This window comes from Manduca sexta, chromosome 25 (assembly GCF_014839805.1).
Source record: "Manduca sexta isolate Smith_Timp_Sample1 chromosome 25, JHU_Msex_v1.0, whole genome shotgun sequence".
NCBI lineage: Eukaryota > Metazoa > Arthropoda > Insecta > Lepidoptera > Sphingidae > Manduca > Manduca sexta.
The window spans coordinates 6790729-6816348 of record NC_051139.1 but is presented as its reverse complement, the minus strand read 5'-3'; the positions used below and the strand labels follow the sequence as shown (position 1 = coordinate 6816348).

Below are 25620 nucleotides of genomic sequence, written 5' to 3'. Positions count from 1 at the left end.
GTCATGTATTGTCTGTTGACCTTGGATCGTTAATACTATTGTGACATTATTGTATCATTGTAAGATCGCTACCTACTGTAGTAAGTACAATAAAGTAACTCGATGAGTTATTGATCTTGTAAAATGTTTATGAATAAGTATTCTAAATTCAAATTCTGAATACCGTCACTCTGGTTATTGGACTGAGGGAAACATCTTTATTTGTATGTAAATATAGACAGTATTGAGTAAATTCGTGACACCTGACAGACCTATCGCATAAACGGCATACCTTTTAATAATATTATTGTTGAAATAATGAAACATTTAGCGCGTGTTTGTCGACAAAATTTTCAATTTACTAATACAGTGGAGATATTAAATAAACCTACGTATTAAACCTACATTTTATTTGGTACAGAATTGTATAATACACCTTCACAATAATATTAAAATTGAAGTTTACTTCCAAAGTATAGTATGACATCATCTTGGGTTACGTAGCGAGGCCGCGTTCGCTCGGGATGTGAGCCGGCTCGCTTCGTCGGTCCTCGACAAGCGGCTCTTAGTATTGAAATAGCACTCATCGTGCACTAACGTCCTATATCGTTCTGTGAAAAGTTTTATTACATTCTGCCATCATGACTAACGTCATGGGTGAGTACCCCACGCATATTATTATTTATTCTGTGGTTTAAACCACTTATTTGGCCTCCAAAATGTTTTGATCTCCTTTTTGAACGTGATATCAAAATTCTCGATCTGTGCAGAATGCGAGCAGAACTAGTGTTTTTATCGAATTCCAAACCTCGAAAAATAGCCAAGTTCAATATACCGGCTTCTGTAAGCTTGTTTTCTTGGCGCATAGCCAAAACCGGGCGTGGTAATGCCCGCATAGAAAATTCGTTATAAATCAATATTTTTTTATCTGTTTTTTACAATCTTTATAATTATTCACAAGGAATTCATCAGCTACGAGTGTTTAATACTTTTCCTCTACCATAATATACTTAAGTAGATAACTATTCATTTTTATTGACACGACTTGACTCTGTTTACTGCAGAGGAATGACATCATCGTTATTACCATGAAGGTTGTCCCTAGTCCTACGAGTTTGTTTATCTGCGTCGTGGGCATTCTTGTGTGTTAGTCAGTTATTTCGCCTTGCAAATTCTATTATGCAAATAAGCTGGTTTAACCAGTAACATTGATAGTTAAACTTTGCACAACACGGGGCGACAGATAGCGATCCGGCTATAGAATGTCCTGTGAATTAAGTACTAATAATAGTGTTTACAGACACTACTTCCTGGGTTTAGGGCAGCAAGAATTATAAACCAGCAGATCGTGGTCTCTGCGATTAAATTTAATGCTTGACGATGCTCGTGTTATCGTTTTATGTCGTTGTTTTCAGTAATATTATTTACATACAATTTTCGAGAAGTTGTTTATCTTTAATTTTTCTGTCAATTTGCAATACTGTAATAGTTAATGGTACAAGGTTCTTTAAATAAACCATATTTTATTTAATTTTTGGGTATACATTTTCGTATGTTGTCACCTTCGACTTTTTCTTTAATCTATAATCCCCACACGAACTATGCGCAATTTTACAGTTATCTTGTTTTTCTTACGGTACTGTACACAAAAAATGAATATTTGTAGCCAAACTATATCCGAGCCTAATAACTACAGCCAACACGAACGCAGTGCAATACGAATTATAAAAAAGTATTTAAAAATAAATTTACACAGTTTTGCCGCCCGTAGCTGTTATTCTGTACGTTGTGATATATACAAAAAAATCGGTGGATTCATACATTCTAGTTTTATAGTAAGTGCGCGACCGAGATCTTCATAACTTAGTTCCAATCGTTCCTTTAATTCTTCATTAGCAGGAATCAGTAAGCTTAAAGATAGTCTGGACTCTGGGTATATAATTCCGTTACATCAATTTCTGACGCCAAATAAGCTGTAGTCCAGCTATTGTTTCATTTTGATTGACATTGAAATTAGTATTCTGGCAGTAACTGCGTTCTAGGTTATATATTAACAGTTCTGACGTGTCAGGCTGTTTTACAACTGTTTATATGCATTTAGTATGACACAATAACCATCAGGTGATTCTCAAAAACTATATCGAAATAAATAACTGTAATTAAGAACAAAAATTAGATAAAGAATATGATGTAGGTATTTTAGGTATTATTTACATCAGTCGTTTAAGCATTTTATTACTGGCTGTTTGTGCTGGTATGAAGACAGAGTACGTGAGAAAATTGCATTGCAGCAAAAAATGCAACAATGAGCTGCAATTATAGTACTTATCTATATACCTATATTATAATATGTACCAAGAGATAGTTCAATAATAATAGTTAAAATAGAGAATTTATAGTGTGAAAATTTTACTAAACTAATTTAATTAAAGGAATGTGCTTACGTTATAGTTGCGAACGTATTTTATTACGTAAAACTACTAACTTATCTCTCAAACACACGTTTATGTAAATAACCTGATTAACATGGCCAAACATTTACGATCGATCAGTTTTTAAAAACAACAATCTGAGACAACGCCTATCGAATGATCAATTTCAATTCTGACTTCTGTAAACGTACCTACAACTTGATTGGATGATATCATCAAATCGGACCGTTTTATTATGCCTGAGAACCAACGAGAATACAATTTAGGCGTCCGTACACATTAAACATACCTATTTCTCTAAGTCTATGTTAAATTATCCACGTTCCAAGACCTCGGTATGTTTGAGATATCGTTTTTAACCAAGTACTCTGACCGATTCAAAGCATTGCTTTCCACGCCTACTCGCATACCAAATCGACTGACTATATTTAGATGCACTGTTAGGAGACATGCTCCGAATGGTATGTGGGGATAGCACATATTATAGCAGACTAAATAGGCATGGAAGGAAATCGTGGGCAGAATGTTAAATGTAAGACTGAGGCAAGTGACCTTATTGAATGTGCACAATCCTATCGCTTACGTGAAACACCAACATGATCACAATAATACGTTTGTTTCAGATGTATTCACGGAGGACAATCTCCAGTACCAATTCTACCCTGTCTCGAGTGGTTCTGTGCAGTTCAAGGTGAGGGCTACCAATGATGCACACATCGCACTCACCATGGGTCCTCAGGAAACCGAACCTATGTATGAGGTAAGTGACGAATTGATTAGTATTTTAAATTACAGTAAAAAGATCTTAAATTATGCTTATATTATTCCCTTGTGTACATTTCAGGTCATGATTGGAGGATGGGGCAATGCAAAAAGTGTGATTAGGCGTAACAAAACCAAACCCGACAAAGTCGAAATCGAAACTCCAAATATTTTGAACGGAGGCGAATTCCGCGGTTTCTGGGTTAGATGGGACAGCGGCATCATCTCTGCCGGACGCGAGGGTGAAGCTATTCCGTTCATTTCGTGGTCAGACCCCGAACCTTTCCCCATTCAATACGTCGGAGTCTGCACCGGCTGGGGCGCCACTGGTACATGGAAGATTGAAGGTACGTATCAATCCGTAGGTAATTATGCAAAATGTGCCCAACGATTCTAAAATTACTTTCGACTAAATTATCGATGCAGATGGAGCTGAATTTGATACCCCGGACAAATTAGAGTATAAATTTGGACCCGTCGCCGCCGGTGCGCTGGATTTCGAATATCGCGGTCCCCACAACTGCCACGTTTGTCTCACTACTGCTCCCGCAGAAGTGGACCCAATGTACGAATTTATCATCGGTGGCTGGGAGAATACCCAGTCTGTCATTAGGTACTGCAGGCAGAAACCGGACAAGGTATTGTAGAGTTGGCATGCTCGTCGTGGTATTGTAATATACGCTATATCTGCATAAAACAAATTCGGAATTATTGATACTTCATAGGTTACGGTCCCGACGCCCGGAATCATGAATGCTAACGAGTTCAGGAAATTGTTGATTGAATGGAGATGCGGCAGACTGTTGGTGCGTGACAAGGTGTCGGGCGCGGTGATCATGGAGTGGGTGGACCCTTCCCCGTTCCCGGTCACACACTTCGGTGTGCGTACTGGGTACGGAGCACGCGGCAACTGGAAAATCGCACACTTCTCCAAAAGCGGCGCGCTGCCACGTTGAGTGTCCAATTATTCCACAATGAGAATGCTTTGGGTGTTAATTGCTAACATTAATAGATTTAATTATTTGAGTACGTGTTTCGAATGTTTGATGTATTATTCGTTTTCTGCTAATTTTTTCCCTTGATTAAAAATATATGTCTTAATCGTAATGCAAATTACGTTCGTGTGATTTTTTTAAAGTCTGCATTTGGATCATAAATTTGTGGTATGTTGGGTACATTTTGTGATTAAGCTTTTCTTATTGGTTGAAGTTATTTTATGAAACATTGCATAGTTTTTGAATTCAGTTATTGTGTTAGGTAGGCCGCTGTAAAATACATAAGAATTACATGCATGACTAATTGAAATTATAACTGACGTAACATATTTATTTTTTTCAAAAATACTAATAACATGCACTGTGTTTTACTTTGATTGTATATACATATATGCGATTTTTTATTGACTACCTAACATAATCTTTTAACTTATAAATTTAACTTGAAAGTATTCAGGACAGGAAAAAATATAATGTAAACAATTTCGACCGCATTATTCACAATTCTCAGTATTACATTTAATTATAGGTTGGTATTAATATAAAAATATTTACCTGTTTCTTGAAACAACAAAATAGCTATTTACTATAATATAAATTTAACTTTCCTGAATACTGTACAAATATTATTTATTTTATACGCTTTACACACATTTCTAAAAATACTAGCGAAGGTATTTCTTTTCACTGATTAAATATGTAATTTTAGTGCCTCCGTCTGCTCCTGTGGCTGCCCCTCTGTACAGCAGCCCCCCTGGATACCCAGGCGGTCCAGCCCCCGCCGGCGGCGCTGGCTCTTGGATCAACGTCTCCGGTGGACAGGTTCCTCCTGGCGCTGTAGTCGGCGGTCAAGACTGTTCCGGAGAGCCTCTGTATGTGATCAGGGCGCAGCACGAGGGAGCCACATTGCCCGGCAAGCTGGTACCGTCTCATGGATGCGCCTATGTCCCTTGGGGCGGGCTTGAACATGGCAAACCCGAATACCAGGTGTGTACAGTAAATTTATTTCTATTCATTATACAAAGTGTAACACGATAAAAGTTCCACTGAAGCAGATATACAGAAGACTCCAATGTGCATCGATTTAACCTAATTTAATTTTGTATGTTGCCCGATATTGCATAGTTTAAATGTTATTTAAATTTATATAGGTAAATTGTTTGTTAAAAAGACCTTAGACCTTAAAAAGACCGGACCTTAAAGACCGTAATTAAAGCTAAGCTATTTGGTCTACAGGTGTGATTTTTTACACAAATAAGAGTAAAAGTTGGGCTCTCTAATGACAATAACAGTAACAATATGTATTTCATAAGATTTACAGATAAACAATAATATTATCGGGAATTTTTTTACTGCAATTTTTTTTCCATACTCTAAATAGTTCTAGATTCAAAATTGCAATGATGTTTTTTATCTACAATACGGAGAAAAAATTATGCCCTTTTGCAGAATATAAGTACCTTCATAATTTTAAAATTATTTAAAAGACTCCTAATGTTTTATGCTTTGCTCGAACAGGTATTAGTTGGCGGTCCCAATAATTGGACCCCTACTAGTGGATCCAACATTCCTCCTGGAGCCTTCCCAGGTGGCCAATCTGAAGACGGCGAACCACTGTTCATCGGCCGCGTCCGCCACGAAGGCAGCATGACTACTGGCAAGGTGCAGCCGTCGCATGGAGTTTGTTACATTTCATTCGCGGGACAAGAGCTCGGCTTCCCAGAATATGAAATCCTGATGTCTTAAAATTGTATTATTCTCGTTAGTACGAGCAATATTGTTATTGCATTTAACGTACTCTGATTAATTACCCGCACTTAGACTGAGGTCAATGTCAAATTGTTTACATTGCAACGGTAGATCTGCTTGTACTAAGTTGTTAATTGAAATGTATGTGTAATTTAATTTAGTTAAGGTACAAACTACACAGTAGGTACCAAACAATTATATTATCACTGCGTCTATTTAGTTGTTTGACGCATCGCATTATCATTATAACTTATAATTTACTGCTATATTTGTAGCGTAATGTCTTTGTTAAATTATTTTTTTACATAAGTATATACACCCCATGCTAAAAATGCTTTTATATTTTTCCAATCACGTTATCCACGTGTCCATTACCCGTCCTTTTATCCCGACTTCTTCGTTAGTCTAAACTCTAATTAGATCAGCTTAATAAACTGGCTTACTCGAGGCAAATGCCACATTACTCACCTCTTAATCGACATATAAACCTTGGTAAAGAATTAAAGCAAATAAGAAAACTGAACTCCACCCATAAATCTGAGTTAAATTATTGTTATTCGATATACAGTGCAGTTCGTCGTATTTAGTCTAAATCATAAACCTTGTTGATGAAGAGAATTTCTACAAAGGCAGCGTCTCGTTGTCGCGCTTAGGAGAGAAGATTAAATAAAATGGCATCCCCAGATCAAAATAATCAATAGGTATCTTAAACAAAGACGTCCATCACTATTCATATCAATTAACATGGACTAATTTATTTCAGATATTCTCTATTTACATTATTTTTATCTAAAAGGTACTAGTGAAAGAGTTTTCCGGAATATAAGTCCCGCTATATTTTTTCCCTGGGATATAAAGTAGCCATAGTCCTTTCCATAGTCTCACTCTATCTCCAACTAAAATTCGTCGAACTCCGTTGTGTCATTTTTGATGTTTTCATTATCACGCAGGTTTTGTTTTATAAAATATTTTTTAGAACTTTTTAAGAGGAACAATTCGAACAATTCAATACATGTTCGCGTAACTTTAACCATTTACGCAGGGAACGCAACGGAAGCTCTCAAAAAGAATAAATTTTCCCAGTTTTTGCAAGATTTTTCATTGACGGTACGCTCCCATTGGTCAAAGCGTGATGTTAGAAAACCTATAGCCATGGTCGATTAACGGGCTATCCTACACTAAAAGGTTTTTTCCAATTCGAACCAATAGTCACTAAGATTAGAAATTTTCCCTTCATACTTACTTCTAGGCTCAGACGAGTTAGTTTCGAGATATTTAAAAATAGTAGAAACTGACGTGTTAAGCTCTCATTAACTCAGCTCGCTATAATATCTAACCAGTTTTATCGAGTTATTAGCCCATAGCTACTTATGAAAAATAGTGAATTTCCTTAGCACAGTAAAAACTATCAATATTCGCTCAAGAATAAGTTACAAGCGTTTGAAATCAAGTAGAAGTCGGAACTGTAAAAAATGGTAGAGATGCTTGTTGATAGGTGTGCCGTCATGCGACCATAAGAAAGGGATGGCAAGATGTCCCTCATATCCTACTTTGAGTCTACTTTTTTTAAACTATTATCGGACTTTCGGGTGAGCGTCTCACAACCCTATGAAATAAGTGACTACGCTCAAGGCAACTCACTAACGGGCTACCAACCTCGAGTCACTGGAAGAGGATGGACATGAACAATTATGGGATAAAATGAACAAACTATCCGTTACCGTAATTCGTCAGCATGCGGGCTGGAACTATTAGAAGGGTCGGGAAGACGAGGAACACGGTGAGAACCGAACTGCGGTCTTGTGCAATGTTGGAGTTTCAAGAACTCGTTCTTATAGCCAATAGCCAGAGTGATATCGTCCTCTGGATCGGTAAACACAGAACGCGGTCGTTCCCGTTTAATGCAGTCGAATGGAGCGCCCATTTCAATATTGTTCTGTATGGAAACTAGAGGTAATTATAACCGTCTCTGTACAGCATAAATATGAAAATGTGTTCGTCAAATTCTCGTGGCACCACTGTAGCAAGTCGGTCAATTTTAAAGTTAGCGTCAGTTATTAGAGTAAGAGGTTTAAATACTAAAGTTTTAACAACCTCCGTACGTCATATACTTAATATTCTAGTCACCAGAGATTTAAACTCTTCAACTCGGCATACTTTACTTCGTTTACATCTGCTATATTCATGTGATACCCTCTTACAACGCTAGTGCTATTATGATGGCTTTTAGAGTTGTATTTTGCTACTTACCGCTCGAAACGTCTTCCCCCTTCCTGCCTATTATTTATTTCTCCTTGCCACTACCAGCGATAGTTCATTGCAATATTTTTATCCATAGAGTAGAAAATATATAGCATAGATGGAATAGGGGGCGAGAATTTATAACCTATATTGAAGTGTCGCCACCTGGTATCATAACCGTTGAACTAACCTCAATAGCTGCCTATAGGTATGGCTTTAGAGTTTGATATTATAGTGGTAGGTATGTAGATAATTTGGCATGCATTATAAAAATTAACAGTTTTACAAACATTTTTTATTCGTTGCGTAGCAATTCGCGTTGATTTTTAATTTGATATAAATATCGAACCTAAAATTTAAAATTTAATATGTTTGCAAAATTTAAAATTTTATAATACAAACACAAAATAAAAAATTTCATGTAAATATTTAAGTCATTTATTAACTTTATTATATCGATGCTTATTATAATAATGTTGAGCACATATTTTCATAAATTAAAACTCATAAGATCAGAAACTAAAAGCGTCTTTTTCGCAAAAGACTGCACCAAACTGAATGAAGTTCTCGAATAAAAAACTCAACGGGAAGAAGGCAGGAGGACTATAGTCAACTCAACCGAACTTTCTGGAACTTTATCAAAAGCCAGAAACCACAATTATCACACAAAACGGAAGCAAACTAGAAACACGCGTAAACGCCGAAAGTTTTGAATTTGACTTGAATAAAAATTTCTACCGAAATATTGCCCTGCCTGAATAATTTTAAAAGTATTCAAAAATTGAAAGGGTTGTCGAAATTATTTATAAATGTTTATATAAATATGTTATACATATAAATAAAATGTTTTACAATTTATGACGTATTTCTATTAAATTAAAGTTGTATTACAAGTTTATTGATTTAGGCCTAAGCGCCATCCATAACATTTTCACGCACTAATTGCTAATAGAGTAAAACATAGTGCTTATATTCTCTTTGGTAGAGGAAGAGTGACATGGGTTTGTACTAGGGATCGCAAACTGGGATTTTGTACAATATCATTTTAATCATATACTAATTTCCAATGACGTTTTACAAATAGACGCGTCATACACTAACAAAATGGCACATAAAAACAGAGCACTATTTGCTTTATTCACGTACTTGTACATATAACTACAAATTGGCTCGAAGAACGAATAAAAGATGCAGCATACATTCGTTAGAAAAGGATATACATATATACATCGACAGTTACGTAACAACGTTAGTGCCGCACGCTCATTGGCCGTTAAGTCGAGCAATTACCTTGCTTTCGTCTTGCTAGTATTGAGCTCGGTCAACGTATCTATGTAATAAAAACATCTTAGCTTATTTCAGTTTCAAATTACACATGCAATACATAAATAAAAATTCTTATAAAATAGTAATAATGAATACATTACAGTAACTAACAGATTCAAGTTAGTTTTGGAATAGACAATTGTCTATTCCAAAACTTGATATAGGATTATATGCCGTCAACACGTCTGGTTTATAGATCATCGTCACTAAAACTGACGCCCTGCTCCATATCCTGCATGTATACAGCTTCATTTGGTAATATAAATTTATTGGAAAATCTCTCTTTGGTTGGTACAATCAATATTTCGTATTCCTCCTTAGCAATTTCTTTGCCATTAAATGGTATGTAACAAACCTTATGGGACGGTGCAACCTTCCCAGGTATTATGTAACCACAATGCAATGCCCTGGCTACATACAGCACTTCTCGTCGCACTTCTGAATAACCTCCCTCCACTGCTCCCACAGGTATTCTGTCTTCTCTTGTTGGCACCCATTCACAGTTGTATCCACATAATATCTGTGAAAATATAAATTAGAAGAAAATATTTCACTTAAGAGCGTTTACGTGCCGCGCGTGAAGTCAACTATAGGTAATTCTTCGCAAAATTCACTCACACAGAGCCGTTGCGTAGCTGTGTGCGTAGAGTTAGCGCGTCGGCTATCTTTATAGTCAGACCAACCAATTTTGATCTTTTCGCTTTAATTATCTAATTGGAATGTAACTTATGATTTATGAATTTATGATAAATGAAGAATTCTATTATTAAATATATAAGAATTCATCATGAAATAGTTTATATGTATCATTTTGTAATTATAAAAAAAAATAAACATTTTTAACAAATTTTAACGGCAATTTTACAAATTGTTTTTTTCACTTTTTAAATGCAAATGCATTTGCATTTAGAAAGTACCCTTTAGTAAAGTGGAGCTCATCATGAAGCCGAAAGATAGGCACCAGAACTCCGTAATCAGACAATAAATCAGGAAAATTACTGTGCTACGATGTTTATAATGGACCACATAATTACTCCACAGATCTGCAGTTTTTAATATTTAGCGTATTGAAAGTTTAAATTAAGTCATTAGAAATTACATATTGGAATTTATATTTTGAGTCAGAAGGTGTATGTAATGAGATGTCATTTTTAGGTGTATAACTAAAAAGTGAGAAATAAAAGACTTCTTTTTTCGGAAGTTGGTTATATTTTTGGATAGTTTTTTTTTAATAGGTATTGCTATATATCATATCAGAAACGATCACGATGGAGGAAAATGGCGTCAGAGTTCTGTAACCACCCCTCCCCTACCGACTACTGCAGTCGCCCACCTACTAACCACAGAGCGCGCTGGTGCTACCGTGGCCCGCACGATTCTAATAGTTGGCCGCCAATACAGCGGGTACCGCATACAACCGCGCACCCGCGGGCGTAAAACGAGTTTTGAAATGTGCGTTTAGTCCATTGAAATGTTACAATTTAAGGACCGAATATTGCATTTCTTGGAGGACACAATTTTATTTTTGGGCCATGTGTGGGGGGTCAATAGAAGCTTAACCTCAAGTTTGTGGGGTCGCCACCCTTGTCCTCCGGCCGCCATCTTGGAAAAAGGGGTGAAAACACTTTTTTCGCGATATCTCGGAAACTATACGTCTTACAAAATTTTTGTAAAGCCATAATTTGTAGCAAATTGTTTTGCCTGCAAATATGTTTTTTTTTCTCCTTTATCCCCAAATGCTAACTCATACCTTTTCTACCTGCATAACATTCGATAAGTTAAATTTGGTAAGTTCTATGGCAAAGAAAAGAGTTAGGAATAAATAAGTAAAGTTGTACGAATTTAACAAAAAAATTGTAATAATATATTTGCAATAAAAAAAATCAAAAATAAGTTAAACATTTTGTTTCGACCGGATTCTCATGAGCATTGACGAACTCGGTAAACTTTGGAGCGCTGTAACAGCGTTTTAAATGAATGAAATAAAAAAAAAATATAGGGAACAATGGACAATGCCCAAAACCAGGCTATCTTTGCGTCAGTCATGCGTCTTAACCAAATATTCACGAAAAATCATCATTTAAATTATTACTTCATTTGTATTTATTTCAGTCATAAGCGAATGGGGGTTTAAAAGATATGAAAAAAAGTTGTTTAATTGTTGCAAATGAAACACCGGATAATGTACTGCCAATATGGCGAATTGATACCAATTCATAACAAATTCCCTTTTTAAATGGAATAAAAAGTAAATATTATGTACAATAAATGTGCGCGTACTTGAATCTATAATATATGTATTAAATATATTATTCATCTCAAATATATTGTTATAAAATAATATATTTTACTTAATAATTATGACCAAACTCCAAATAGCGGGTAAAAAAAGAGAAAATATTAATTATTCCAAAAACTAACAAATAGCGACTTGTACTTGCATTGACAGAAATACAATAGTCGGCTAAAATATGTCTGGATTTTATTTTTAATTAATGAATATATGGGTACAGATTTTTATTACACTGGCAACTTAAATTAATGACATTTGGCACTACAGATTTGTATGAATGTGAAATCATTAAAATATTTTAATATATTTTATCTTACTAAAGATCGGAGTGTTTTTCTTATGTATTTTAATGTTGAGTCGAAAAATACTCTTTTAAAAAACAACGTGTATAGTGTGCGTTTCGAACTTTGAGACGGAAGGCTTTTAGTAAGCAACACAATGTCGTCTAGAGCCTGGACCCAGGACGGTTAATCGAGATGGCATATCCCAGCGCTGTATTGACTGCACCTTTGCGGCGCCACAGCAAAGATAAGTATATTCCTTGGACGAGCTGTCCAGTTTGTAAGTTATGTAGATTATTATTAACATAGCCACAATGTGAGAAATATTTTGCCAAAGTTAAAGAAAACAGTTTAACAATAATAATAATCTGAACATGTTTACTCAACTTCTACATTATATTTTAGGTTTCAAGGCTGGAATGAGTTTGTGCTGCCTGCTGGAGATCAGCTAATAGAGAGGTTCACAGACAACAACATGACATGACCCGACCAGCGATGCAAGAAGTCATTCACTCACTTCAGGAGTATATATAAATGTGCTGCAGCTATATCAAATTCTTCTTTTTATTTTGGGATGCCAAGAATATATACCTCTATTAAAAATATACATCTATATAAAAATATGCATCGGATTTCGTATTTCTGGTTTTATTTTTCTTTCCCTATGATAATTAACTATTAGCCTAATAAGGCTGTGAAATGAGTTCCTGGGTTCGATTTCCAGGCCAAGCAACATTTTATCTCGGTATTTTTAACATGAGTGCCTGGGATCGGAATCCTCCAAATAGGGTTGACGTCAGGCATAAGGCCGGCCATAAAAACTAAGCTGGATCTATTCTACAATATGTGTTGACGCCATATTGGAGTGAGATAATGGTAGGTGGAAATAAAGATTAGGTAATCCATGTAATAGAATAAGTCGTAAGTCAGAAAAACATATACACAAAAGGTCAGGTAACATATGTATGCTCCGTGAAAAAACTAATATTCCGCCATTCTATGTTAGAAGTTTTATTGGAGTTTCGTCTTATCAAATATTTTAGTACCTATCAGTTGCTTATGAGGGCGATTAAAGCTAGGTGAAAAGACCGTCCACTAATTGCTTATAGCAATAACCAGTAGGTACTGCAATATTTAACTTAATCAGGCACATAGGTACTTTCTACCTTACATTATTGCAGTCCATACTTAACCTCAAAATAACCGCGCTATAAAAATTCTGATTACTCCGAACTCCCATCGAATATCTAATTGTTTTCAATTTGTATAAAAATTAGGATATATTCCCCATAGTTTTGTGAAGGTTTTGTACAGACGCAAGCGTAGCCCAACTCTCATACAAAAATGGGCATTCTCCTTTCCTCAAAAGATCATTTACAAGTTAGTTTGAGGTAATTTTTTTGTAAAATGTAAAAAAAAAGTTATAGAGCAAAAAAGAAAACTTTTATAAACATTTTCTCACATTTTTGCTTATAACTTCTTTAATTTTTAATTTAGGGCAAAAAGTTATATAAACATATTTGTAGGCAAAACAATTTTGCTACAAATTATGACTTTACAAAATTTATGTAAGACGCATAGTTTCTGAGATATCGCGAAAAAAGGTTTTTCACCCCTTTTTCCATGCGGCCAGGGGACAAGGGGGGCGACCTCACAAACTTGAGATTAAGCTTCTATTGACCCCCGACACATGTTCTAAAAATAAAATTGGGTCCTCTAAAAAATACAAAGCTCATGTAACATTTCAATGGGCTAATTGTTTTTAGCTTATGGTTCAATTTTTTTCCTTCGAGTAACTATGCTCAAGTGTTTAATGAGTAAAAAGCAACAACCATACTACAGACGCATGTTATAACATTAGTACATCAATCTTTTAGCTTTTGCTTTAGCCGAAGTTTCAGCGTTGTTACGTTTCCTTTTCTTGCCTAGAAATAGCTTTACTTCCCATTGTGTCTGAAACATAATAATATAATAATAATTTATAGTAACTACTAAAATTATTGTCAATCATTAAAGAAAATAATATTTTACTTACTAAAGTACTAAGATGTGGCAATCACTGTATACACGTGACTATTTTTCTACGCACAGCAAAGTCCAACTGGAGTCTCGCCGGAGCGACGAGCGATACGTCCTCTCTCTAGAAAGCCTCAAGGCGGACTAATTTGAAACGATTTGCGCGTTGCGTTTTATAGTGGTATTTAAAATATTTATAGAAAAATAACAGAACTAAGTTTGTAGAATTTTTAAATTGTATGTTTTTAAGGAGATGTTCTTCTATTACAGTAATCCAATATTATATTCAATTAAGTAAGATATAGTGATAAAAAAAAATCATTTAAATGACCAACATTTCTGAAATTTTCGAATTCTTTGAATTTTTATTTCTCATGAATTAAACATAAAAAGATATTTTTTCTACTAACTTTTTCTTCAGGATCTTTTTAGTTAGATAAAAATAACATATTGTTATGTTCCTTAGTGGTTTAAGATATTTTGAGCTTCGAAATAGACGTTCGAAGCGCAAATTTGAAAACCTCTGTTCAGTAATCATTAAACAATTTACAAATACTCAATAAATCTAAAAATTTTCTCTACTAACTTTTTAGAGAACAAAATTTTCTATAATAATTACTAATTCATATGTTTTTAAAATAATGTTTTGATGGATATTATCTCCTTCGAAAAGTGCTGTTTTTGAGACATACGGCGCGCGGATGCGTAAACGCTCTTAATGGAATATATGTTTAGCCTTAAATGAATGTATATGTGGAAAAAAATCTAATGTATTGATTACAATGTATAAAAAAACCTGTAAAACTGGAATCTGAAGGGAACTAAGATTGATTATTAAATTATAAAAACATTTCATTTACCCAGTTTATTACTGGCACTTTTGAAATGAGTTATTCTGCCTGTTGGTTTGTTTAAATTAAATACAATTATAAGAATACCTCAAACTCGGACTTTCCATGTGCTTCACCACCCCAGGCAAGATACCCACATCCTTCCGATGGCACAAACTTGCCTGGCGTCAATGATCCTCTGTGGTTAGCTCTAATGATGTATAAATTTTCTTTTTCAAAACCTCCAATAAACGCGTCATCAGGCAGTTGTGTATCACTAGGTACCCAATATACATCACCTTTATTTATGTTATTTATAGAAAATTGCTTCAGTGTTGGAGGCACTGCAAAGGAATTATTTAATAAATCCATACAAAACTTAATACAATTACATACTTTTCTAATGATAAAAGAATTTTTCTATATTAAAAATTAGAGTGCATTCTGCAAGGTGCTCATTATTATAGGCATGAAATTTACTTACATTCTACTCTCCAATGGACGGTATGGTGTCCTCTCTCTGTTAAAAATGTAACATACATATATTTGGATGAATCGCAGGAATATTTTAAGATTGGTATAGTTTGACCATCCTTTCCTAAAGTGACAGATTCTCCATCCCATGCCAACCATAATCTGCTATAGAAATTACCAGCTATAATATCTGGTGTGTTGGTCTGTACTCTTTGTTCTCTAAAAGTGTTTCCAATCCAACTCATATCATTATCTATTTTGACCTAAAATCACATAAGCTCGGTTATTAGTTTATTATTACATTCGAGAATACCTAATCATTTTGTGACTTTCAAACCTGAATATCTTAAAGTCTTGTCCAAATGTTTATTAACATTTCAACAGACATAAATGTATGTCATATATGCACAATATCATGGCTACTTTTATCAATATACAGTATTGATATAGTAGATGTTGTAAAGGTTATGGATGAGGTTTGATTCAAGTTGCGTAGATTTACTAAATGTTTTTGGCCAGATTTGGATCCTCCCAAGGATGTTGATATCTTGTGGCTGGTCATGAATAAACACAATCCTTTTTACAACATGCATGAAGAAGTTTGTGGTAACTATCCCACAACAAAATAGTACAATGCCAAGAAATTACTACAGTTTTTAAATTGTAGCTCTCTTCTTTTCTCTGCCAATTGATGAATTAGTAGACTTTGTACTTGGTAAGTTACAGTGTGCTTAGATTACTTTTACAAAGAGCACTCAGGTACTTGCCCAAATATTATCAGCTTTTCTTCCTAATTTTCTTGACAGAATTAATGTTGCAAATTCAGGTGTCTTAACATCAAAATTTATTCCATTTGATGCTATTTTGAAACTCCTATGACCTTGGGAGGGTGAAGTAACAAATTCTGAAAGTCATAGATTAGATTACACTATGTAACACAATTTTTCTGACATGAATAATTTTACCTATTTTGGGTAGCTTTTTTATTTTCCAAAATTGCCTAAAGATATGGGTGTCTAGATATCATATTATTTTGTAATAATACTATTACAATATAATAATACTGTACTATTCTAGTCCATAATGCTAGAAAGCTTTCGGTTAAATGATTATTTTGTGTTGTGTTTTACATGATTAATGCTAGTTGAAGTTTTAGTTTTCTCAATATCAATTTAATATTATATTGTTTAAATAAATTATTTATCTAGATTTATTAAGGATAAAATAAGTAAGGGAGAAAAATCATTTTTTAAGCAGTTCCAGTATAAGATTCTTGTACCCAAATAAATGGTATTGTTTTTTTCAATATATAAAATTAGTGCTATTTGGTTAAATTATATTATTAATGAATGATTATTTCTTGGAACTATTTTTTGTATAAGTAAATGAAAAATAATATTTTCCTAAATTAAAATATTCACTATTTTGAATAATTTATAGAAGTCGGTGACCTTAACAGCAACATGATACATGTTATAGTAATTTTATTGATATTTAAGAGTACAACACACAAAATATAATAAGAAACAGCTATTTCAATTAATAATGATCAGATATAAAAATCATTGTCACAGTGAATTATAATTGTCATCATCATTAGCCACATAAAGTCCACTGCTGAACATAGGCCTCCCTCAAAGATTTCCAGACAGACCAAGCAGCCCAAATCCATTAATTATAATTATTATACTATAAGTATATAAAGTACTGGGTATGCTTAAGTTTAAGATGAATTCGTAAACGGAGTGGTCACCTAAAAAAAAAGCTTCTCAGTTGTACATCGCGCTCGGTACCTAAGCGTGAGGCCTCGGTCTATTGCCTGGTTCACCCCGCCTTTTGCTTTAAGGTGACCACTGTTCGTGATTATTGTGATTATAAATTTAATTAAGTAAAAAAAATACTGCTATTTTTGCCATAATCTAAAATCTAATCACGAAATTATTTAGCGATAACAAAATATTTTAAATGTTTTAAATGAACTAGTTAGTATCAGGATTTATAAATGAAAGAGATCTAAATGGTATTTTAATATAAACGTACCAATAATATCGCCCATAACTGAAGTAAATTAATAAAGAAATTAAGAAGCGATTAACCAAAAACCTTCTTTTATGACTCCATGGTCCCAATCTCCACTACCACACGATCTATGACTTAGATGAATTAGAAATGATCAAATAATTCCTAAATTATGAAATTTGTGGGGATTTCGATCATACAAAATAAAGTAATTCGTATATAATACTCTATGAGATTTTAAATTTTAACTTGAGTACATTATTCTAAGTAATCAATGGTAATCAACAGAGACCAATAAACAAACAAAATCAATTTTCAAACTGTCATGTTGATGCAATCATAAAAGAGTTGTTGATGTCTCAACCAGTGTTGCCAGGGCCCTTGAGTCGTAAGTTACGTTTCCTTTCCTGAAATGTCACATTTTTGCTGCAAAAGTTACATTATTGTTTTTTTTTTAATTTACGCCTTTTTGGGCAAGCATTTCTGTAGCTACGAAACCGCGGGGATTCGCGCAAGTAGGAAATGTGCGCGGGCAAACTTAAGCAAAATCAGGTTTTAATATATGCAAGATACGTTTCATTTTGTCATGCCGAGCCTCTCTAAGTGTGATATGGAGTGAAATACTTTTTAGACCCGTCAGTTTTAGGTGCGTTCAATTTGGATGCGTTGAATAGAAATGCGTTCATACAATGTTTACAATAAAAATTTTGTATTACAAATATCGTTGTTCTCAAAAGTTACGAAAATTGCCTTAAATATAAAAATTACTTACGTTACGCGAGGGGGTGAAAAGTACCGAAAAATGTAAGAAATGTAACCTTCTGGCAACACTGGTCTCAACCAGACACCAATAGTGTCAACTGTCAAAGTGAACCAATGTAGAGTTGCCCAACTATCGATAGTTTCGCTATCTATAGATGAGCTCGATAACTAGTAACAATATCGATAGCGCTATCGATATCATAAATTAACTAATACAATTGATTAGACGCAATAATATCGATAGCATCGATAGTATTACATACAATCAACCAAGGAACTTATATACTACCTATATAATAAGTAGTAAGTAGTAGGTATATAAGTTCCTTGCAATCGATCGGTTGTAAAACTATCGATAGGATTACACTAATAATATCGGTATGATTTTATCAGTTACCTAATAACTGAATTACCAATGACAATTCTCATTTTATTTGATTTAGTTTTCATTACATGTAAGGTCTACAATTGGGGTAAATTGACGACAATCTGAATTTTTTACCAGCTATGTAATTTAATGGAAGGAAATTCTGGCGATAGTTTAGCGTTAGTCGACTTTCGATAAGCAAATCTAAAGTAAAGTGTAAACACTACGCGGCAGTGTTGCCAACCCCAAGAAACTAAAAAACAACAGCTCACCAATAAAAAAAAAAACAAAGAAGAAAACAGTAAATTTCAGAGCAATGACAAGCAAGTAGATGAAGTAAAAAAATGCATATTTCATACTGTCCTCATACAATTTAAACAATCATCTACTTTATTGGTTACCAGGACTCACATACATTGTTATAATATTGATCATATAACACAGTACTTTTCTCACTCAATGAGTCTCTGCTCATTTTATCAAAGACTTTGTAAATATTGTTATTTACCTAATATAAACAGTGGGATAACATATATTTTAATAATTTCAGCTTCATTCAATCACCATCATCATCAACCGCAGGATGTCCACTGCTGAACATGGGCCTCCCCCAAGATTTTAGACATACATATTATAAGTGGCTCGCACATAGCGACCTCCTGCGACTTTTATGAGGGTATCGGTCCACCTCGTTAACCTACGTTTATATTTTTTGAATCCTATAAAAAGTATTTATTCACTTACTAAACCCGACCCCTGTGACGCTAACAACTGTACCATGTTACAAAAAAGCGCCAGAAGTTTAAATTTGGGTGTATTTCCATTGCCCATTTTTCTATGGCTTATTTTTTTGTCGGCTATTTACTACTAGGTACTTAACCCAGCCGCCCTGTGGAATGGGGGCGTTTGGAGAATTCCACCACGGTATCCCCTGCCTGTCGTAAGAGGCGACTAATAGGGGCCACGAAGGGGGTCGTCGGCGAGCAGCAGGGGGCTGTCCGCCCTAGTGCATTTCTGTGCATCTTTGCACATTTGTCGGTTGACCCCGGGATGGACGGCAGTGTGTAGTTGGCCTCACGCTGCCGTAGACGCGGAGGGCGTCCTTCGGTGCGCGGGGCTTCTGCCCCCCCCCCTCCGCCATAGGAGACGGGCCGCAAGGCGGCACCGCGCAGGGGCGGCTGCGGTCGCAGACTAGACACTTCAACGTCACAGGAAGCCCGCAGCCGTCCCTAATGCGCCGAAGAGGGCCACCGCGGAGTTTTAGCTGGTAGGCCATGCATAGGTTAAGTTGCACATAGAGTTAGGGACTCGGCCCGGCGGTCGCCCGAAGGTCACCATCAAATCCGGGCGGCTCAACGCCGGGCCGTAAGGCACGGTTACCCCAGCATAACCGCTCAGTCGCCCCCCACGAAAGCTGGGCGGTAGTAATAAGGCACTTTCTCCGCGAAACCAAAAAAAAAAAGGTACTTAACCCATGAAAATAAAGGTAGATTATTTACCTACTTGTCAGGATAATAAAGTAAATAGATTGATAATAGAATAAAGTTTATATATAAATAAATAAAAAACTAATTTATTTGATTGTCTCAGTATTACACAATAATGGAAAATGTATGTAATCAATTAAATGTATAAGGCACATAGTATCACATGTTATTATAATCGTGTTTATAGCTAAACAACTTTCATAAAATACTGACAGCCACAATAATCAATCCATATCTAGGAATGGATTAAAAAAATCAATCATAAATTCATACGAATCATCATCAGCATAGTGATCACTGTCAGAGTAATAATCCTGTATTCTAAATTCTGTACATGAAGTTTTATTTGGTAATATATATTTGTTGATACATCGCCGTTCAGACGGCACTGTCAATATCTCATAATTCTCCATGGCTACTGTTTTTCCATTGTATGGTATGTAAGAAACTCGGTGTGATGGTTGAACTTTCCCAGGAATTAGGTACCCACGATGCAATGCCCTGCCTATGTATAACATTTCCCTTTGTACTTCTGAGTATCCTCCTTTCACAGCTCCTGCTGGTATTCTATCCTTTTTTGAAGGCACCCATTTGCAGTTATATCCACATAAAACCTGGAGAAACAGAAACAATAATAATTGAATTGGCTTATAATTTACTATTTTTTACCTACGACCCTGCCCGCGTGAACGATTTTCAGTATTGTATTTTCCCGGGATAAAAAGTTGCCTATAGCACTATCTAGTAAATGTAGCTTACTATTAGTGAAAAAAATAATTAAAATCGGTTTAGTAGCCACTGTTATTACTGTGTTCAAACAAACAAAAATCTCTTCCGTCTCTTCTTCTTTATATATTACTATAGATAAAATTATGTACTTTTATGTAATTTTGTATAATAACATGATCTTTTATGATACAGAAGGATTAGTATTTTTTTTTATTTATCATTATTTTCACATGTTACACAATTTTGGTAGAAAATGACGTCTTTTAAATAACTGGTCGACGTAAACTAAAAACAGTTATAGCTTTAGGTGCAACTTACCTATTTTTGTTTATCTATACTATTATATAAAGCTGAACAGTTTGTTTGTTTGTTTGAACGCGCTAATCTCAGGACCTACCCGTTTGAACTGAAAAAATATTTTTATGTTAGATAGCCCTTTGTTCGAGTGCTATAGGCTATATATCATCACGGTATGACCAATAAGAGCGGAGCAGTAATGGCTAATGTCAGGAACTATCGGTTCAAACTGAAAAAATATTTTTGTGTTGGGTAGCCCTTTGTTCCTGGAGTGCTATAGGCTATATATTATCACGCATGACCAATAGGAGCGGAACAGTAATGGCTAATCTCAGGAACTATCGGTTCAAACTGAAAAAATCTTTTTGTGTTGGATAGCCCTTTGTTCCTGGAGTGCTATATATATCATCACGCTATGACCAATAGGAGCGGAGCAGTAATGAAACATGTTGCAAAAACGGGGAAAATTTATTAGTTTTGAGAGCTTCCGTTGCGTGCGCTGCGTAAACGGTTACAGTTATGCAACAATGTTGTATAACGGGATTGTTCCTCTTAAAAAGTTATACAACAATATATTATAAAACAAAGTCCCCCGCTGCATCTGTTTGCCTGAACGTGTTAAACTTATAACTACCCAACGTATTAAGATGAAATTTGGTAAGGAGACCGTTTGAGACCCTGGGAAGAACATAGGCTCCCGAGAAAATATATAGCGTGACTTTTATAACAGAAAAGTTTAGCCCGAAAAACTTTATAACGCGGGCGGAGCCGCGGGCAAAAAGCTAGTAACATGAATATGTAGTCAGAATAAAATTATTTGAAAAATAACCAGCTTATACAGTCACCACTTTCAATTAGGTTCTTAAAGTTAGTACGACATGCCAAAATACCTCAAATTCTGTCTTCTCATGTGCTTCATAGCCCCAAGCAATATATCCTACTCCTTCTGATGGCACTAACTTTCCTGGCGTCAACGATCCTCTATGGTTAGCTCTCATGATGTATAATTTTTCTTTTTCAAAGCCTCCTATTAATGCATCATCAGGTAGTTGCGTATAAGCAGGTACCCAACGTAATTTTCCTTTAACTATGTGGTTTATGGAAGGTTGCTTCAGCAATGGTGGTACTGAAAAAAAAAATGAGTAAACTCCATTAATGCATATATTTTGTTTTCGCGAAAAAATGCGAACTTTCACCACTGCCGTCCAGCCTTAAGGGACGACTAGACGGTTATATTGGGATCGAAGGCCTTACTGCTCAGAGATGAGCATGGGCCGATGGCTAAACGGCGCGTCAACTGTACAATTGACCGCAATGCTCTGCATCGGGCGTTTTTCCTATTCCCCTGTACATCTGTCTCGCTCGTTCACAATATTTTCCAAACATACTTTCCAAATTTCCAATGCATTTGACGCTGTGATTGACGCTGCTGCGCCGCTTTAATCGGCTGCTCAAGGCGGCAAGATCGTGACCCAACATTTGTTGAAAACGTCGAGCGAGCCAGACCGTCTCACTGAAACTATATACAGCCCTATGCATTGCAATACCTTCGCGGCGGTCATTTTCGGCGCAATGGCAAGGGTGCGGGTTCCTTCGGTAAAAAAATAAATAGTTGTCTTCCGCAAAAAATTCTTATCTACTTCTAAATAGATTTAGCCGATGTTAAAAGGTTGACAAAATAAAAAAAAAAGTTTTTTTACACATCAAATAGCTAGGATTAAAACTTGGATACTCTTAAGAGAATTTGTACGACATATTATTATATAATAGTGTATGAATAATCCACACAAAGTATTGCAAAACCCTGGTAATAAAAAATGGACTTGTTAGTATGTAGTCCACAGACTACGGAATTCTAGGTGCTATCGAGTCGGCAATTGATCCTGAAAGTTATAAGTAAGTAATAATTATTAAATGTCTGATTCTTAATCACTCTCTAATATTATGATGTTCTAAAGCACTATTTTTAAATGCAAGTAATTTACTTACACTCAACTCTCCAATGTACAGCATGTTCATCTGTATGCGTAATAAATCTAACATACATGCTTTTGGGTGATTTGTTTGGAAATTTTAGGATTGGTTCAACATGTCCATTTTTTCCAAAAGTAATAATATCTCCAGACCATGTCAACCAAAATCTACTATAAAAATTTCCAGATAGAATTCCTGGAGTCTTGGCTAGCACTCTGTTGTGACCCATTCTTTGAACCCAACTGACACCATTACGTATTATAATCTAAAATCATAAAACTTATTATTAGTACATGATTACATTATAAAATACTACCTGTTCCATTAAAAAAATGAATTTAAAATGGCAGCGATTAATTCACACACTTGAGTACTGCATGCATAGAAATAAATCAGACTAATTTTTCTTTATTTATACCTTGAGAACTTTAATAAAACTACCCTCAAACGATAGGGTAAAAAAAATATGCTTGTAAAAACTTTGTTTTTATTGAGTATTATTTATTGTTATATGGTTTAATTTTATTAAGTCTATAATATAAAAATATTAAGCAATTTTTATTGCGAACAATACTTGTCAAATCAAGCAATACAAGCCACTATTCCGAGTTTCTTTGATGGAACAGGTTATACTTGATTTCCGTGACGAAAATAAAAATATCTTAGGATTTTCATGCAAAAACTTAATACATTAAAATGGTAACTTATCAATAGCATTAATGTAGTACATGAACAAAATATTTTTGGAAATATTATAGTTACAACATTTATCAAGACTAGAAAAGAGTCAAATGGGAAAATGAACTTGCTTTTATTGTAAGTTAAATAAATATTAAGTATGAACAAAATGGCTACCCAAATATGATCCATATTTTCCCCTTTTTTTGACAAAACTATAGCAGCATAGTAAAAAGACTTAATATCAAAATTGATCCCACTGGATTGTATTTTGAAGCACCGATGACCCAGTGATGGAGATGTGACAAATTCTGTAACAGTGCAATATTATGACAAATTAATAGGTATTCATTTAAAAAATATATTCTAATTGAATTTAAAAAAAAAACAACTTATTATTTGCGGTACGTATGTTATTTTTATTAAAACACAATCATGTGAAAGTGTTTGGATGTATGTTAGAAGATAGCAAGAAAATTGCACAGATGGAATGTAATGCTGGGAAAACACTTTTACATGGGTAAAGTCAATCAAATGTGTTTCTCAATTAGGGCAGGAATATTAAATAATTAAATAACAAATCTCTATACTGAAGTTATCATCATTTTCACCTGGTTTATGGTAACTAAGTTTGGAATGTCCTTTTGTAAGGTAACCAACTTTAGACTGGTCAAGAAGATTTAGGATAGCTGTATCCAAGCATATTTAATTACTTAGATCAAAATTAAACTAAAATACAAATACAAGATTTTGAATGTTGCCTAAATTTTTAACTGTAAGTTTTGCAAAATGATTTATTTTTTTACCATATCTTCAGGTTGATAGGATTGGCGACACATTTTTTTTTAAGAATTGTAGGGTTCTTTTTTACTACCTGTAGCATTTTATATTTTCTGAGAATTAACCAGTACATTTGCCCCTCATAAATTGTTCCCCAACCAGGAAATAAAATCCGGGGAGTCCCTTTCCATAGTTTATAATATCCTGTCAGTAGAAGACTACACCAACAGGGCAGTGGGTATTAAATATGTGGTAAATATTATATATAATACAGATTAATAAAAAAATTAAAAATAGATACATACCAATGATGTCGCCCATAGTCAATGTAGATAGGCAGGCACTTTATAACATTATTAATGATACCGATTAGATATGTACCTTATGAAGAAGGTACTAGAAAATTGGAATACAGTCAGTTTTCTTTAATTTTTACTCTGGTCATTACTTTTTGCACTCTTTTTCTATCTTTATCAGTCTCCATGAAGTCTTGAACTCTTCGGTTATGGCCGTCTCTTGTCCCTTCCCAAGGCTAATCCCGCAAAGATTAGTAGCTACACATCTTACTTGTCGTTAACAATCTCTACTTGATAACGTGGATAATGAAAAGACTTTCATTGAATTTTGAGATTTAACACTAAAATTTCTTATAAAAAAAGAACATAACACGTCGGTGCACGTTTAAACCGCACATTAGTCGACAAAATATTAAAGAGATAAGCCAAAACACACAGTATTCCCTAAAAAGCCGACGCGACAAAAGCAATTTATGCGAGCGAGTTTGTGCAGTCACTTCATTTTTCATAATGCTCTTTGAATTATTGTTTTGAAAAATATAAGTAGATACATATAGTTTATATATTTTCAAAAAATTATCAAGCCCAACGAAGTAATAACTCAAGGTGAAATAGTTATTACTATTAGGTTAAAATTCAATAAGTTTGAGGGATTTCCCCAAAGAGTGTGTGGGATTTCCCTATAGTACGAGAAAATCCAATTTCAAAATTCAATGACCAAAGCATTATTATACTCTTAGGTGACAGCTGTCATAGTAATCAGAATAGTATAATAAATCTGCCATTATGTGGGTAAGCAAGTCGATGTTAACAAATATATTATGGTCAAAATTTTGAAAACTACTAAATCGAT

The 25620-nt window shown here is 34.6% G+C and overlaps 3 protein-coding genes across 8 annotated transcripts; 1 reads left to right on the top strand and 2 right to left on the bottom strand.

The window, feature by feature from the left end:
* The first annotated feature begins 241 nt into the window (after positions 1-241).
* LOC115441737 lies at positions 242-6249 on the top strand. The gene is made up of 7 exons (XM_030166638.2): positions 242-636; positions 3035-3171; positions 3256-3520; positions 3600-3811; positions 3899-4124; positions 4878-5155; positions 5687-6249. The coding sequence occupies exons 1-7, from the start codon at positions 621-623 to the stop codon at positions 5912-5914; spliced, it is 1362 nt and encodes a 453-aa protein (XP_030022498.1). The 5' UTR covers positions 242-620; the 3' UTR covers positions 5915-6249.
* A 2886-nt stretch (positions 6250-9135) lies between these two features.
* LOC119190638 lies at positions 9136-17703 on the bottom strand. Of its 4 annotated transcripts, XM_037442968.1 has the most exons (6): positions 17419-17703; positions 16146-16282; positions 15389-15641; positions 15013-15248; positions 9640-10004; positions 9136-9604 (listed from the first exon to the last, which is right to left on the bottom strand). In XM_037442968.1, the coding sequence occupies exons 1-5, from the start codon at positions 17432-17434 to the stop codon at positions 9675-9677; spliced, it is 972 nt and encodes a 323-aa protein (XP_037298865.1). In that variant the 5' UTR covers positions 17435-17703; the 3' UTR covers positions 9136-9604; positions 9640-9674. The 4 variants fall into 4 exon arrangements, with proteins under 4 accessions (XP_037298865.1, XP_037298864.1, XP_037298866.1 ...); XM_037442967.1 differs by having other exon boundaries at positions 9136-10004; XM_037442969.1 differs by having other exon boundaries at positions 9136-10004; positions 17482-17697.
* Positions 17704-20054: 2351 nt separating this feature from the next.
* On the bottom strand, positions 20055-25513 carry LOC115441738. 3 transcript variants are annotated; one of them, XM_037442966.1, is made up of 6 exons: positions 24777-25513; positions 23869-24002; positions 23029-23278; positions 21930-22165; positions 21061-21148; positions 20454-20627 (listed from the first exon to the last, which is right to left on the bottom strand). In XM_037442966.1, the coding sequence occupies exons 1-5, from the start codon at positions 24790-24792 to the stop codon at positions 21083-21085; spliced, it is 702 nt and encodes a 233-aa protein (XP_037298863.1). In that variant the 5' UTR covers positions 24793-25513; the 3' UTR covers positions 20454-20627; positions 21061-21082. The 3 variants fall into 3 exon arrangements, with proteins under 3 accessions (XP_037298862.1, XP_030022499.2, XP_037298863.1); XM_037442965.1 differs by lacking the exon at positions 21061-21148 and having other exon boundaries at positions 20055-20627; positions 23209-23278; positions 24777-25511; XM_030166639.2 differs by lacking the exon at positions 21061-21148 and having other exon boundaries at positions 20055-20627; positions 24777-25509.
* Positions 25514-25620: the final 107 nt, after the last annotated feature.